At 45.2% G+C, this 15856-nt stretch overlaps 1 protein-coding gene across 1 annotated transcript in view; it reads right to left on the reverse strand.

The window, feature by feature from the left end:
• PAPPA (pregnancy-associated plasma protein A, pappalysin 1) overlaps positions 1-15856 on the reverse strand; it is a 177796-nt gene that overhangs the window by 79254 nt on the left and 82686 nt on the right. Inside the window, exons 8-9 of the mRNA XM_009586738.1 lie at positions 7130-7258; positions 5420-5511 (exon numbers count right to left, since the gene is read on the reverse strand). Of these exons, the coding sequence (XP_009585033.1) occupies positions 5420-5511; positions 7130-7258 (221 nt within the window). The remainder of the gene's footprint in view (positions 1-5419; positions 5512-7129; positions 7259-15856) is intronic.

Here is a 15856-nt window from a genome sequence, read left to right on the forward strand (position 1 = left end):
CTCCTTGGTCAATGCTTTAGTCTTATTGGTGCCCTGTGAGATGCCGAGTTTCTCTTGCAAGGTGGCTTGGTTTCTCCCATGCTGTTGTTCTACTGAAAGCCCTCGGCAGGGTCAGCCAAGGCTTATTTAATGTTCGTGAAAGGCGGCAAAATCGCCATTAGCTGCTGTGTGGGGCCGCGGTTTCGGCAATCAAAGCCGTGTTCCTGTGCAGGGGTATGAGGAAGGGAGGGGGAGAGGATGGGAGCTGGGCGCACTCTCAAAGCATGCCCACAATGAATATGGATGGTCATCCATCAATTTATTTTAAGCACATTACTTCTCTGTCAGAAAGGAAAAAAAAAAGCAAAACGAAAGAAAGGAAAGAAAAGACATATAAAATTAGGTTTGTGTCACTCATTTAACACTGCAATTTCCCTAGAGGATTATGCACCAAACAGAGATAGCAAGCTCATGAATATTAATCATTTCCCTGAATGCCATGCAGCCCGCCAAACAATAAGATTAGGGGAAAGTGCTATGCTTAATTTATGGATAATGGAAGAGGTAAAGGATAGAGCTCCCACAAAGGTAAGGCTCACAGCTGGAGGGAGAGGCCTCTGAGGAGGAGAAGGACAGATCCAGATTTGTAAGGTAGCAAAAAAACATCTGAGGCCAAGCAGGAGCAAAAGAAAAGGTGTTTAAGGATCATTGTCAAATTAAAATCACACTTCTCCCTGAACAATCACTGGCGACTAATGCTTCAAGCATGCCAGAAATTGGTGGTAAATTCAAGAGCTAGATGTATTTATTTTCTCTTTTCCTCTGCTCTGTGCCTTTTCTTTGCATTTTACGTCCCTGAGGCCCTGATGGAACAAACCACGGAGAGGTGTATCTAACCTGAAACATTCACTTTCTTCAGTGGGACCACTCACATGTGGAAGTTAGCGGCAGCACTGCTGTGTTGTGCTGTAAAAAGGCTTTAGCGAAGAGTCCCTTATAAGCAAAGGAGATAAAGTGTAGCAATAACACCACCAATAAGATGCGACTGAAAACCCCATAAATTACCAGGCAAACTTAAGGGTAGATAGAAGTTCTGAAGCTACTTCCCAGCTGTGTTTCAATGTGTCTATCAGTCTCTACTCATCTCTTTTCATATTACTTTCTCTCCCCCTCCCTTCTTTTTTATTGATCTCTGCATCTTTTTTATTATATCCTTCTCTTTCTTCAGCACTGGCGAGCTAAATCAATGCATAATGCACATCACACTCAACAAAAGGAATGCAAATGAAAGCAGCGCTCTTTTTCAATGTCCGCACATATATCTAGATCCGTGTGTACAACGGTGGTGTGTGGGAGAGTGCACACCAAGGACAAGGTGCTCAGCTGCTTGTTAGACACCCGTTTCTCAACGGTCCGGTGGGAATGGATCAAGTGCTAAAAAGCTCTGGGTTCCCACAACTGCAAATCATAACTCTTAAGACTGGGGCCTGTTTTACACAGGACACGTCGGCTTGAACTTGGCTGAGATCCGCAGTAATCGCAAAAATCAGTTATCCCACGAGTAATCAAGAGCAAGGTGGAAGAAAAGCAGCCAAGAGGTAGGAGAGGGGTGCATCAGTCACAGCGGACACGACTTTGATTCGCTTGTCTCCTACAAATCAAAAGGCAAAGTGAAACTTCCCTCATGGGAGCAAATTCTGTGCGGAGGAGATAAAATATGCAAAATCCGCTATGTGAAGGGGAAAAAAAAGTAGAGATGATAAATTTCAGGATGGGGAAGGGTGAGTGTACCACAGAACTTAAAAAAGGAGCACTGCCAGATGCTTTCATTAATTAATTAATTAATCTCACTGTCCCTCTTCAGCATGTTGCAGGAAGAAAACGCTATTAATCTTATCTGTTTTCTGTTACTCGGCTTTGTGTTCAGAGAAGGCCAGGACAGCCTGACAGTAAGACCACACAGTTTTCCTCCCTGCCTCCCTCCTGCCTTCCCCCGCGCCCCTCCTCCCGTGGCAGAGCAGATTGATCCACTGTTATCTGATTAGAGAGGAAAGGAGGAGGGAAAACAAAACCGAGGAAAAAAAAAAAAAAGAAGTCTAATTTTATTATAGGCACTAGTGCAAAGTGTCTTGAGAGCCTTGTGCCATTTATTCAAAGGAAAGTTGGACCCATTAAAAAACCCCATAAACCGCATGATCCTAAAAGGCAAAGGGAGCAAGAGAGGCAGAGGGACACCTGCAAAGAGGCTGCCTCCATCCTTGGAGACATCCCGAACGCAGCTGCACGTGACCCTGAGCAACATGCTTCAGATTTGAAGTTGGATCTAACTTTAACGTTGGCCCTCCTTGGACCAGAGACCTCCAGAGACTCCTTCGAACCTAAATTATTCTGTGATTCACAGCTCTAAATCTGAAGCTTGATGGTGTTTGTGGGCTCTGTTGTATTTCTCTTCTACCAAGTGAGGTGACTTGCGAGGTCTCTGCTTTGGAAAGAAGAAGCCTGCTTGGGCTTTGCTATTAAATCTCCTGCTATGGAACCCCCCTGATGATGCTCCTTCAGCTCTGCCTTTGCAAACAAAACGTTTAGTGATTATTTTCAGCCATGTGGGACCCAATCCTGCAGACAATTTGTGACAAGCATTGCATTCACTGTTGTGGTTAGATTTGCTGAAGTCTAAAGAATGCCTTGTGGTAGTTCAGAAACATGCCTGGAAGGAAGCATTTGCAAGATCAAACCCTGAGGCCCCCAATTCAGCAAAGCCTCTGAACATGTGTTTGAGGCTCACTGAATTCTTTGGTGAAGAGGAGTGATTCCCGGGGCTCTAAAAAGCTACATAATACAACGAGAACATCACTGCAAAAATAACATTGTCTGAAATAATTACTTGTTGTCCTACAGGATTATAACATGTGTTAGCCTTGTAAACATGGAAATAAATTACACTTATTTTCCTGTGCTCCTCAAAAAGGGACCCAAGCATTCTGTATTTTCCAAGAAAACACTCCACCAGTCTCAAAGAAGACTTTTGTTTGGCTGAAGGCAGAGGATCCGGTCTGATACTGTTAGATTATGGAGAACACTGAATTTCTGTTCTTTTTAATTATTATTTATTATGTAATACATACAGCCACTTGCTTCCCCAGTATCTTTATGTTTATGTGAGATTTTAATGCTTGATATGTTAAAACAAAATACAAATCAGCACTGCTCATTTGAAAGATTAGCCAGCAGTTTCTCTCTAGCTCTTAACGTCCTAATTCTTGGTGGTCCAGCACCCATAAAAGCCAATAGGGCTTGTTTCACAGGTATTACCTTCCCTGAACCTTTCCTAGGGACTTGATGAAGGCACTGTTTGCGCCAGAACAACAGCAGCTGATCTACCCTCGCAGACCCTGCATGCACACTGAGGCCATCACCACCACAACAATCGCACCACCACAATTGTAAAGTCATGCGGCAAAACATTTGTAAGGTCTGGGTCCGTGTACCTTTCTGTTGATTCAGCTAATTTGATTCACTTAAGTGAATCCCCATATTCAGTATTTCACAAACAACTGAATTTGATTTCATTCGCTTTTGTAATCCAGGACCTGTGCAAAACCCTGAACTTCCAAAGCCCATGACAAACAAACAACTTTTTACCGCTGGAATTCCCCTTCCCTTTTCAACACAAGCAAATCTGAAAAAGCACTTCCTCTGTAATGGCGTAGAAAAATCTGTGTGTATGTTTTAGTTGCTTCATTTTCTAACCATATTGCTGTCAGACAGGTTTTTTCCACACTCTTAACCAGCCCTGTTGCTGATACTGGAGATGAACATGTACACGGGCATAAAGCAGGCTTCTGCACTCACCTCAGGACACCGCTGTGCGGTCCAAGGCTTGGGACACCCCGCTTTTACTCCCGTCCATGGACTTATCTGGAGCACGATGCCGCTGCTGCCCAGCCCACACAAACCAGTTTCCTTGAGAACCAGTGTACACAGGGGACGACCTGGGTCATGTCCTAACGTAATGCTCGGAAGTGGTCTAAGTACAGACCTGGACCAAGGAGCTCAGACCTGCTGCTGAGCAGGGTGATACAGATGCAATCACACAGCTCCAACCCAAACCCTTGCTGGAACCAGCTTCACATTATGCCTGACTTTTGGAGAACCCAAAACATTTGCTTAAGTGTTTATCTCACTTTCAAAATATTGACTAATATCTTTCAGTGCTTGAGGCTCTAATGCAGCAAATCACTTGAAACACAAACGTAACTTCAAGACCGCAATAGCCACAATTAGCCTCAACCATAAACACTCTCAGATTTCAATAGAGTAATTTACATATGCAAACATGTAAATAAGTACATCACCAAATCAGGCCTCAAGTCCCACAGCGTGGGATGCTGAAGTAAAAACGTAGCCATTACAATGAGACAAGCAGTCCCCAGCTTACCATCCATGGGAAACATGGTGCCTGTGAGGTCCTTTATATGTTGCTCCAGGCACAAGAGACAATCATCCGTTTGCCAAAAAGAGCAAATTTCAGTCTTGCCAACATTACATTATCTGCTTAGGACTGATGCCCTGAGCTGAAGGCATGGGATCACTAGATGGGTCAGACTATTTGCTTGGTCAGTCCAGATAAGGAATCTCATAAAATCTCTTGAGAAAAAGCTGACCCTTTATAAACATTAACTTTGGTTTTAGAAGCTCTGTGTGTTTCATCCTTCCCCAGATCTGCTGAGCCCTGTTTGGAAATGCAATCCCGTAGCACAGGGCTACCCCACAGAAGGTGCAGCGTAAATTGGTCTCCACTTCCCTTCTCTGCCCCCAGCATTCCTAGAGAGTTTAATAAATATGTAAAGCTCACAACTGCAACCCTGCTATCCCTGATAACTCGAGCATCTTCCGGCCATTGTGCTTACAGGTTTTGCTAATCAGAGCAAACCAGGCTTGCAAATGAAATCTGATTAAGTAGTTTTCACCTCTGAAAAAGGGGATTAGCTAGACCTTTGATCCTCCGATATTGATTTGCAACTCAAAGGAGGTGTGACCTCAGCTGGACTTGCTTCTGGTCTCAGTCCCTTCCCCTTTCACTCCTCCTCCTGTTTACCAGAAAAAATCAGTTCGTGTCTTCTCACGTAGCCAGATCTAAAGCCTATTGAAGCCAGTGGAAAACCACCCACTGACTTCAATGGGCTTTGGATCAGTCCCACAATGGCTGACTTAGCCTTAAGTCCTAGGCTGTTTCAAAGCCAGTAGAACCAATTTCCCATCAAAATGACCAGAAGCTGGGAAGATATGTTCACCTTTCAAACCTACAAATTCCACCTTTTTTTCTCTCTTCCATGACAACTCTTCAGCTAGAAATGCTGAAAATACTGTTGATTTTTTCCTTGCACTCTGCGTAGAGTTGTTGCCCACTGTGAGCGGAAGGGCTCTGAGCCAGACTTACCGATGCAATTAAAGGATAACTCCTGCAGGCAGAATAGGGAGCAGCCATCACCGTTGATCTTATTCATATCATCGCATTCTTCCCCCAAGTCTCTGTAGGCAGGGCACACACATGCAAAAAGGATTCAGATGGCAAATGGCATCATCCCAACAATTGCTGCAACCGCTGCGCAGAACCCCAAAGCCCTGAAATCTAGTACAGCGGCTTTGTGTGCCGACCCTTAAAATACTTCTCCCTTTCTCCTCCAGCCCTGACTTTCATCATTCCTGGTTCACAAGCTTGCCTGGCCACTTCCCTCCTGCACATGTGGATACCACTTGCTGTTCTCTGATGAGGATATGAGCAACTTCCTTCATAGCTGGTGTGGCTGCAACTCAGCAGGTGGGGAAAAAGAGAACAGGAATCTCTGAAACTCTTTGTATTAAATCTGGAAGGGCCAGACTGTGACCCCAGCATGGGAATAACAAGGCATAAAGCCTGGTGCTGGGCTATTCCAGGTGCCCGCGCTCGGAGGAGAGCAGTCGACAGGGAGCAGGTGGTGTCGGGGATGGGGTCCTGCCTTGCGCCAGCCCGCACGGTTGCAGCAGCGTGCGGGGAAAAGAGCGCGAACCAAATGAGAAAGGGGCTGCCGCAGCTGCAAGTGGGGCCACAACCAACCAAGCTGTGACAGAGTCTGGTTCCTGCTCACTCCTGAGGCAGCTCAGCTATTGTTCGACGCCTGCTGCAAAGCCACAAGTGATGTTTGAGGAATGTGCAAACATAACAGTAGGAGAAAAGTTATGGAAAGCAAAATTAATCTGTCTTTCTCCACCTCTCTCTCCAAGACTGCCCTGGATTCACTCGTCGTTTGATTGTTCTCTTTGATTTCCCTGCCTGTTGGGCCTCATCCTGCAAATACTTGCTGCCAGGTATATCATCTGACAGAGTTGTACTATGTGATTGCTGATCAGCATTATTTCAAGCAAATAATACTGGTTGGATTAAGCACTTGCTTGTTGTTACTTCCATAGTTTAAATAATTAAATTACCTAGAGCCAGGAAGCTTTGAAGCAGGTGGCCTTAAGGGCCAACATAGTAAAAGAATAAACCCTAACGTAGTTGTGAATGATCGTTTTACATTTTCAGTGGTCTGAGGATTGGCAGCCGGTGAGAGGGAGGAGCTGATTGAGAACATGCAATTCCCAGCACTCTCCCTCAGAGGCCAAATCTATCACCTCCAAATGCATCCCAGCTCCGGTGGTCGGTCAAACAAGAGGTTGCACCAGGAACTTGGCCCAACATGTGGCAGGGGTTTTACCCTGTCCACCAGCTGCCAGACACATGGGACTTCATGTGTAAGGACAGCATCAAAAGCTGTGTGAATTTTTCCAGCACTTACTTCAGCTCCATATAGGAAATGTCATATACATGTATAAGATACAGATACACGAACAAACAGCATAAACAGCATATAGCGTACTTTCATATCGATCCTGCTGTCTGGACTCCATTATCGGTATCTCTGTCTGTATCTACTGGTGCCAGGATAGCAGGGCCTAAGTTCCAATTAAATGTCATCATCCTGGTAATCATCAAGCACATGAGTCATTATCTACAGATGAGAGCCGGCCTAAACTAAAGAGACATCAGAGGTCACCAATTCCTTTCTAGTCTCAGATTCTGGCTGAGTGGATGTGCCCAGATTTATCTGTTTGCTCGCTCCAGACTTACATTTGGATAATCCCGTCTCCACAGTATCCACTTCCAGAGATATACACAAGCGCGGGGGAAGGCTCGCTCTCCTCCGTCCCGGAAACAATGACGACCTGGTATGTGTACGTGGTCCTATCGCTCAGTTCCCTGCAAGACAAAAGGAAATACTAACTGAACAGTACAACAAAGGCAGTAGCAAAGGGCAGAGAGGGAGGTACTGAAATGGGGGTTGGCTGCCAAAAAAGCAAGTTTTAGTTCAATCAGGCCCTCAGAATATTCCTACGTTGTTTTGATGGGATTAATTTTTGGTTGGGTGTCTTTTTCTTGCAAGCACAATCAGCGCTACCTACGTCCATGCTTGATTTACGCACAGCGCTGAAATAGGTGCAACTCTTGACTATCTGACAGCTAAACTATTTGCTGATAAAAATCATGTAGTTTGGTGTGTTGCTGCTTACATCTATACCCACTGTAGAGATGGCATTGCACTGACACCATGGCAGCGTATCAATCCTCCCCACGTGCAGTGGGAAACGGTAACAGCATTACCGACAGTCGGTGTACTGCAGCATTTGAGAAACCAGCCCTGTGCTTCACTGTCTTTAGCCTTGGACACTTCTGCTCCCGTTTCTCCACGTCAAGGACAGCGTTACCTGCAAGTTTGTGGCATAGTTCTTTTAAGGAACTTACAATACCCTATAAACACTGATTACTTCCTGAACAGCCCTGAGCTCAATGCAACTGCAGCTGGAGCCAGTGGGAATTTGCCTATTGATTTAAGACAGAATTGGACTGGGGAAGTTTCAGTGATAGATAAATAAGTTATCCACTTGGCATATGGGTATTAAAACAGTAGAGTTAAAAAGAAGGTTTCTTCCTCTCCAGGAGAGCGCAAAAAATAGGATCCACACCACAGCACTGGATCATGGTATTAGCATCAAAATATTCACAGAAAGAATTAGCAAACTGTTACATATTTATGCAAAGCCATAATTACCTAAATCCTGTGCATCTGTAAATGAGGAATAATTTTCTAATATGCAATACAGAAATAATATAAGCCTAATATAAATGTTTAGCTCTTTTACAATGTATTTTACATTATCAGAACTCAAAACATTCCACAAAGAAACTCATTACCATTATCCTCGTTGTGCCGATTTGTAAAGCCACAGAGTGGCGAAGGCAAAATGATTTGCTCGAAGTCATCAATCAGACTAATTGCAGAGCCCATAACGCAACCCAGCTCCTTCCTAACCCACGCCAGTCCTCTACTTACTACGCTCCTATTGCCCCAATTACTGACAGTAATATACGTGTCTTTTTGTCACCAAGGAACTTGGTCAAAAAGCATGTATTAATGAACTGTGTGCTACGAAGAGATGTATCTACTATACAGAGCAACAAAGCCTTTGAAGTAGATATCAATGGACTGTAGTTACTGAAATCTTCAAGTTCGTGAAATAAGTATCTCCTTACAACATTCATTAAATTAACAAGTACGACTTAAACGCCAATATCACACATTATATTTTACAACAAAGCTGTTTCTCACGGACACTGTGCCTGCAAAATAACTGTCACTGAAAGAATTGCACGCGAACAGCACTGGGATTTGATTCTTTGTTACCACACTTGAAATGGGGAGTGAAACTCAGTGGAACGAAAACACAGCACAGCTGGCTTTCTCATTGCTTCTTCACCTGATTCCTGTCGGCAACAGTCTGTAGCTCCTTGAGCATTCAGGTAGCACAAACACTATCTTAATTCACCTGCAGATTGGGAAGACATCTACCCAGCTATTGGTATGAGTGTTTATTCAATCAAAGTGAAAAATTTCAAATTTCTGCCCTTGGGACCTATTTAAAAAAACTGTTTTGAAAAAAAAAATTATAGGAAATAACTTAAGTGGCCAAATACACACTGATGTATAATACTGAGGGTTTCCTCTAGATTTTACTCCTGGATAGATCCACTTATTAAGACAGGAAGTTTCTGATATATACTGATGAAATCAAAGCAGAGACAAGCCTTGATTATTAAAGAGCAGTTATTTCTCAAGTTCTTTCTTCAAAACCATTCGTAAAATATTTAAGATTAACAAGTATACTTGCAGAAATGTGGATTTTGTCACTGGGGATCTGCTAACCACAAAAAAGGTTCAATTCTTAGAAAAGACTGTTAACAAATGAACAGTTCAGGCAGCTACAACAGCTACAAAATAAATAAATCCATGCTGCTTGCTGATGTGCCGAGATCACACAAGCGAGTGCAAAATAGTAGTTTTCAGATTCTGATTTTTTCCGTGATTTCCGCCAATACCCATAGGTGATGGGCAGGCATTCGGCTAACAGCAGAAAGTGTGTTAGTATGTGCGAGTGTTTGTGTATGCTTGTGTGTACATGTAAGCAAACGGAAAACAGGAGAAATTCACATTTGTTTATGTATAGGGCGGGAAGTTGGCAGAACATAATGGAAGAAGACATAGTACTAAATTAAGCACAGGAGAGAATATGGTATTTATGAATTATTAGGTGAATGGAGAAGAATGTGTATGTGGGTGAATAAGACAGAAAACTGGAAATGAAAGTTATTAGGTGGGGAGAACTCTGGTGTATTTAACTGTATGGATTGTGAATGCAAACCTGCGTGCGGGGAAGGATCCTGTGGACATCGGAGAAGAGTGACTGCTGGCTTTGTGGCGGTGGGCTTTGGTCTAATCCTGTCACCTGCTACATGCTGGCGAGGGGAGATTTCCAGCTGCAGCCTGCTCCCCAAAAATGGAAAGCTCTTGGAGAAGCGATACGTCCTAACAGGCACATGATCCTTATAGTTTAGTGACAGGAAAAAAAAGGCCATTTCTCCTCTAAAATAGAAGGTGAGCAAAATACCTGACTTCTTACACATACATTTAGGTATTTGCACAGCCTGGCGTCCCTTACTTCTACACAGCTTGGGTACAAACCAGCTGTTAAGTTATTTATGTTCACAATACCCCATGAGCTATGAACGTAATATCCTTGTCTTAGGTTAAAATACAGAGAAAGGGAAGACAAATGCCTAGAGACATATGGTCCCTGTAAAGCAACGTCAGGACTGGGAGCCAGCTCTCCAGTCCCACACTGCAGCCGCGGGGTCAATCCTCCCCATCCTCATCCCGGCTCCCCTTTCGGACAGCCCAGTCGAGAGCAACCTGGAGCCTCACAACCTTCCCCACGCTGGGGACAGCAGAGAAGCCCCAGGCTGTCACACCCAGGGGCAGCATCCACAAACCAGCCATGCCCAGAGGAGATCAGAAATGAGAGCGTGTGCGCCAGAGGTGCCCTCCAGCATCACGCAATGCCTCGACTGGAGCACCAGAAAGCCACCTTAGAAACTCAAAACTCAAGCTGTCACGCTTTCAGCTCACCCTGGCCTGATGCAAATAGTGGCAAAAACCTGATTGCAGCTGACTGCCTGGATGTGGCGTTTCACAAGTCTCAACAACTGGAACTTGAGATACTTCTATCCTCCTGAACTGTTAAATATATCATATCGGCAGCAACTGAGAGCTTTAGCATTCCTTCACAGTACCCACATTTTGGAAAAATATAGCTGCTAAAGAGATGATATGTGCAATACTTAGGGCAGTAATCCAGTACCATAGTGAGGGAAGGAGGAAGGAATGCAGTAACGAAGGGAAAAAAAGCAAAAAAAAGAATTTATCTTCTCCTACATAGTTATGGGGCACCAAGGTCGATATTACAGACTGTATCTGGAGATGTCAGCAAGGCAAGCTCTGCTCCAAGTGGTGATAGAAGTGTGATTTTGGACCGTTTATTTTCTCTCCTGCCTTCCCTCGGAGCTGGTGGCACACTAACAGCGATAACATGCTCTTTCCACTCTGCTGTCAGGCAGGTCCGACGAACGCCGGCTTCGTACGATGCTACTTAAGGAAGTGAGACAGAAGAACATCTTAAACATTAAGGATGTGAACAAACACTCTTTTAAATTTATATCTATGGTCTTTTAATGACCTTTTCGAGAACTGAGTAAGCCGCATTGATCGCTGCAGCTTCCGCCCGTGGGGAGGCAGTCTTATTAAAAAGCAATGACTCAAGCCCTCTGCTTAGAGGGGGAATTAGGATGTGCCGTGTGAAATACCACGAGGGCAACTTTCCTGTCTGCTGTGGCGAGTGACGGATCCAGGGTCAGAAATATAAAACCCTCTAATTCTTTTCCTGTTTTTACTGGGGAGGCTGGGCAGTTGAGTTAATCTTGCAGGGACCTCTGCTTTCAGTTTGGGTGTTCCTGTAAAACTTACAGGAAAAATTGCACCTCTGGGAAGTAGTTTTCTACTCGGATGAAGGTGAGTTTAAAGGCTCATTGAATTTACAGCAGCAACACGCATGCCCTTGAGCGCCAGCGGATCTGCCAGGGCTGACACTGCCCCAACCCCATCTGCTCTGTGCCCACTGTAGGGCTTCAGCATCTGAGGACACAGTGCGGCACTCGAGATGCAGTGAAAGCATCGAGGGAAAGCAAACATCCCACGCCTCTCTCTCTACTACAATGGCATATATGTTTTTCCTACTACAAATAACAGCAGAGAGGTTTTTTATACAGCAAAGACTTGTCTCCAACAAAACTGAAAATATCCGTGAGGCTGATCCCAGCTTCTGCCCTATGAAAACATAAATGGCCAGAAAGCAATGAAAGCAGACAGTGTTCCTGTTATTTAAGGACAAGATGACAAGGTCTTAGGCATCCCCAACTAAATTATGGCTGTCAGAGGCAGTGTCATCTGGAACAGGCAAATTCTGCACCTCAACTGTCCTCACAAAGGACCCATCTTTCTTTGACCTTAAATAGCCACCAAACTCTTGCGCCAAAAAACAACGTTTCCTGGACAGCTCTCCGCAGCCCAGAACGAGCCCTGGTCTGCCAACAACATCCCCGTTTCCCTCTAACACCATTGCCTTTGCTCTTCTTCCCTAGCAAGGAAACCTTGCCGAGCAAAACAGGAAATCTGCCGGTAGCAAATAGCAGCGACCGAACATCTTCACTTGTTGCAATGCTTTGGATCAGCTGCTCAAGGTGGACTGAATACAACCACACACAGAAGAGCGGAAGGTCTATGCCACCTCCTGTCCCGTCCTCTGCAGCCTGGAGCTGTCCAGTCTGTTCCCCACAGGCTGCTCGCAGCCACCAAAACACCCAACGTCATTTACAGAGGTCCTGAAATACCCCAAGTATACACTAACTAAGTGAAGAAGCACTGCGCCGCTCAGACATGTTTAGAGCCTCCCAGTCCTGGGCACTGAACTGGGCTCAATGTTTCTAGATCAGAGGAGCTAACGCCGCTCTCTTCACTGCTGCTTAGAGAGTGGTCATTAAACTGTGCTGGGTTTTACCTCTCGGCAATGCCACCGGGGCGTCTGCAGGCTCCCCCATCCTAAGGTGCTCCAAAAGTAATCGATAAAGAGTAACCCAGGGGATGAGTTCGCTTTAGGACAACCCGAACAGATTTGCTCCCCAACTCCCGTTCTTTTCCTGGCATTGCCATTGACTGTACAAATATGATTGTTTTCTTCTTTCATCTCCTCTCTCGCACACGCTCCCCCTCGCCTTGCCTTTCCTTCTTTTAATAAAAATGGCATGAGAAGCACGGCAGAAGATAATGAAGAGAATTCCTGCCCGGCTCTGCAGTTGGGAGAAAGGAGGGGTGGGATGCTGTAAACAAAAGAAGGACGTCAAAAATCCTGAGCTCTTGCGACGGGCTGTTTTTTCAGCTGCGGTCCGATCTCTCGCTGTTTGGATAAGCCCAGCAACATGGCAGGTGCAAAGGCCTCAAAACAAGTCTCCTGCCTCTCTCTCAGACACCAAGCTGACTCAGAAGACATAAATGCCGAGGAAGCGGCCTCGGAGAGGCTTTTGTCTCTACCCAACAGGGGCGGTGGGTTTGCTCTGTGCCCTCCAGCTTTTTTTATGATTTGTTTGTTTACAAGCAAATCAAAACAGGGTAGTTGAAGTATTAAATGAATGCTCATAGGCTGGATGGGGGAGTGGGGACTGGACGGTGGACTTCTGCTCCCAAGCCCAGGGTAAACCTGAACTGGGTATTTCCGAGGAAGAATGACAGAGCAGCCAACAACCTGAACGGATAATCTCAGGTGAATACTTGGTGGGTATGTTTTGTACCATCAAGGTGTCTCTGCCCTCTGAAGCCCAGTCTCACCATTCAAAGCAGTGGCATCAAGACAATGTCCAAACTCAAATTTTGCTCCTGACTGTATGAGGAAGGTATCTCTAAAAAAACCACCTTACCCACTTATGCAACACCATGAGACCCCACGTATTTGAGACTGAAGTCAAAGGTTGAGGGACCCAATCTATTAGGAAAAGGAAAATATCCTTTGCTCCATGCAATACTTCTACAAACTGAAGTCACCACCACCACCTCTCATAATCACCACAAAATCAAACCAGGCAATTAGTGTGCAGCTCTGCTTTCACTTACACTGGTGCAAATCTCAAGTAACTTTAGATACTTCAGCAAAATACTCCAGGTTTAAACCACTGCCACTCAGTCTGTTCCTCTGAGTTGCAAACGTGTGCATTTGCTGCTCAGACCAGCTCCCTGCCTGACTGTAGCACCTCTGCTCTGAAACCCAGGTCCTCTTTAGGACCTTAAACACATTTGTTTTTGAACATTTGTTTTTTACACAGACCGCTCTTTTCTGTCCTTCATGCAAGAACTGTAAGTTTTTTAAGTAGCAAACGTATAGATATATATGCAACTGATTAACTCCAGCAGACTTTGATATAATCGTCCAAGTATTTGCCCTGGTACCAATTTAAAACACAGTAGCACATTTAATAAAAAACAAAGTTTGCGGCCAAGGCCTTAAAGATATTTCTTGGTTTTTCTCAAAAGAAAAAAAAAAAAAATGTTAACAGATAATTTTCTACTTTCATGTTTAAACAACAACAACAACAAAAATTACGAATTTTTAAAGTGGATGATATAAATGGAGGATCTAAATGAGACTGGGTTACAAATCCTGAGATAAAGTAAATCCTAGAGGCCCAGGGCCTCACATGGGTGTTTGCACTAGACAGGCAATTTCACGGCAGCACACAGGTTAAGTTGTCGGAGCACCTGGTTGCTATTAGAAGCAGGGAAGGAGGGGGAAAATCTGTTGTGTTTGCTTCTTCACCGCTGCGATCAGACCCTAAGCTGAGACGGGAGTGCTTCTCAACATGAAGCTCAGACGCGGCCGCCGCAGGAGGGAAGGCTGTTATGTTTTGACTGAGGAAGGAAAGATCTGGGACGTGAAATGCAGGAAGCCCTATTTCCAACCGGTGGAAGCCAGCACCCCTCTATTGATTTCAAGGGAACGGTGCCAGTATCCACCACCTGAGATAGGGCTCCGGTGTACCGGCGCAGCAGGGAGAAAACAGTAACACGACCAGCAGCCAGGTTAGGACAGGTTAATTGCTTTAAAGGCCATCATCGTCACTGGCGAACCTTTGCCTGTTGCGTCGTGCCTCTTGATAAGCACTGCCTGATTACTCACACCGTTAACGACATCCTGGTTGTGCCACGGCTTCTCCGTGCAGGACCACCAGCGGCAGCATCACGCGTGGGCTCCAGCAGTGGTTCAGACCACGCTGCAGGAGAAGTGCCTGATGCACACCCTGCGCAGGGTCCAGGACCCCAGCAACTACCCCTCCACTTTTGGATGTCAATTATTCATCACCGGGGCTCAGAGCACTTCGGCTGCTACCCTCAGCCCCATGCCAGTTTGTCAGGCTCAGCTCTCCCTGCGGGCAGAAGGCTCTTCCCAATCAACTTCGCAGAATAACGTTCTCCAGCTTCTCTGAATCCAGACCCGACCTCTAGGATTTGCCTTCAACAGGCCTGAGCCAAGACCTGATTTTTCAGAACTAAATAATACCCTCCCATTTCCGTGTAATCCCACCAAAATGGTAAACAGAGCCATGGGAGCAGACGCTCGCAGCGCCTGATCCAAAGGCTCCTGAAGCCCATGGAAGTTATTATGTGCATTTTCAGTAGGGCTTAGATTGGGCCCCAAGCGAACACAGATGTTTGCAGTTTTCTCTGGTTTCACCTCTACCATCCCTCCTCGACGAAACTCTGCTTTGGAGGGTAAGGGCACGGGGGCTGTGGGACTCCTGAGGCACTGCTGCTCAGGAGGAGGGAGGGAGCCTGTATGTACATGTGCATATGTGTGAGAGAGACGTATGTGCTGTCACGCACGCCGCAGAGCAGAGCACACAGAGATGGGCAAGGAGATGAGGTGACTATTCCAAAGGAACATTTTGTCATTTCCCTCCTTAGGGGTTCTGTGTTTTGCTTTAAGCCACTTCAGATTATGAGAAATCCTACTAGCTGGTCTCCAGTGGGATCTTTAATGGTTTAATAACTGAACATTACTGAACATATTTCCACCAGCCTCTTTCTAAAATCCCATCATGAGCTAATTTCCTCTATTGTCATTACATCTGCAACTGGTCTTACATTTCAAAAAAATCTGTACCACTGTGAATAAATGATCTCGTTTACTGCACTGAGCTCTCAGGGCCAGTATTTTTAGTAGTGGCTGATAATTTGGGGTCCCCAATTGTCACTGGGGTACAATTTGCAGAGAAGAATGAGCTTTATTTCCACCTTTCCCTCCTATCACAAAAAGCTCCAGGAAAATGCTGGAATTGGGGCATCAGCACGGAGACACCCAATGT

This window comes from Fulmarus glacialis, unplaced genomic scaffold (assembly GCF_000690835.1).
Source record: "Fulmarus glacialis isolate BGI_N327 unplaced genomic scaffold, ASM69083v1 scaffold35341, whole genome shotgun sequence".
Lineage (NCBI taxonomy): Eukaryota > Metazoa > Chordata > Aves > Procellariiformes > Procellariidae > Fulmarus > Fulmarus glacialis.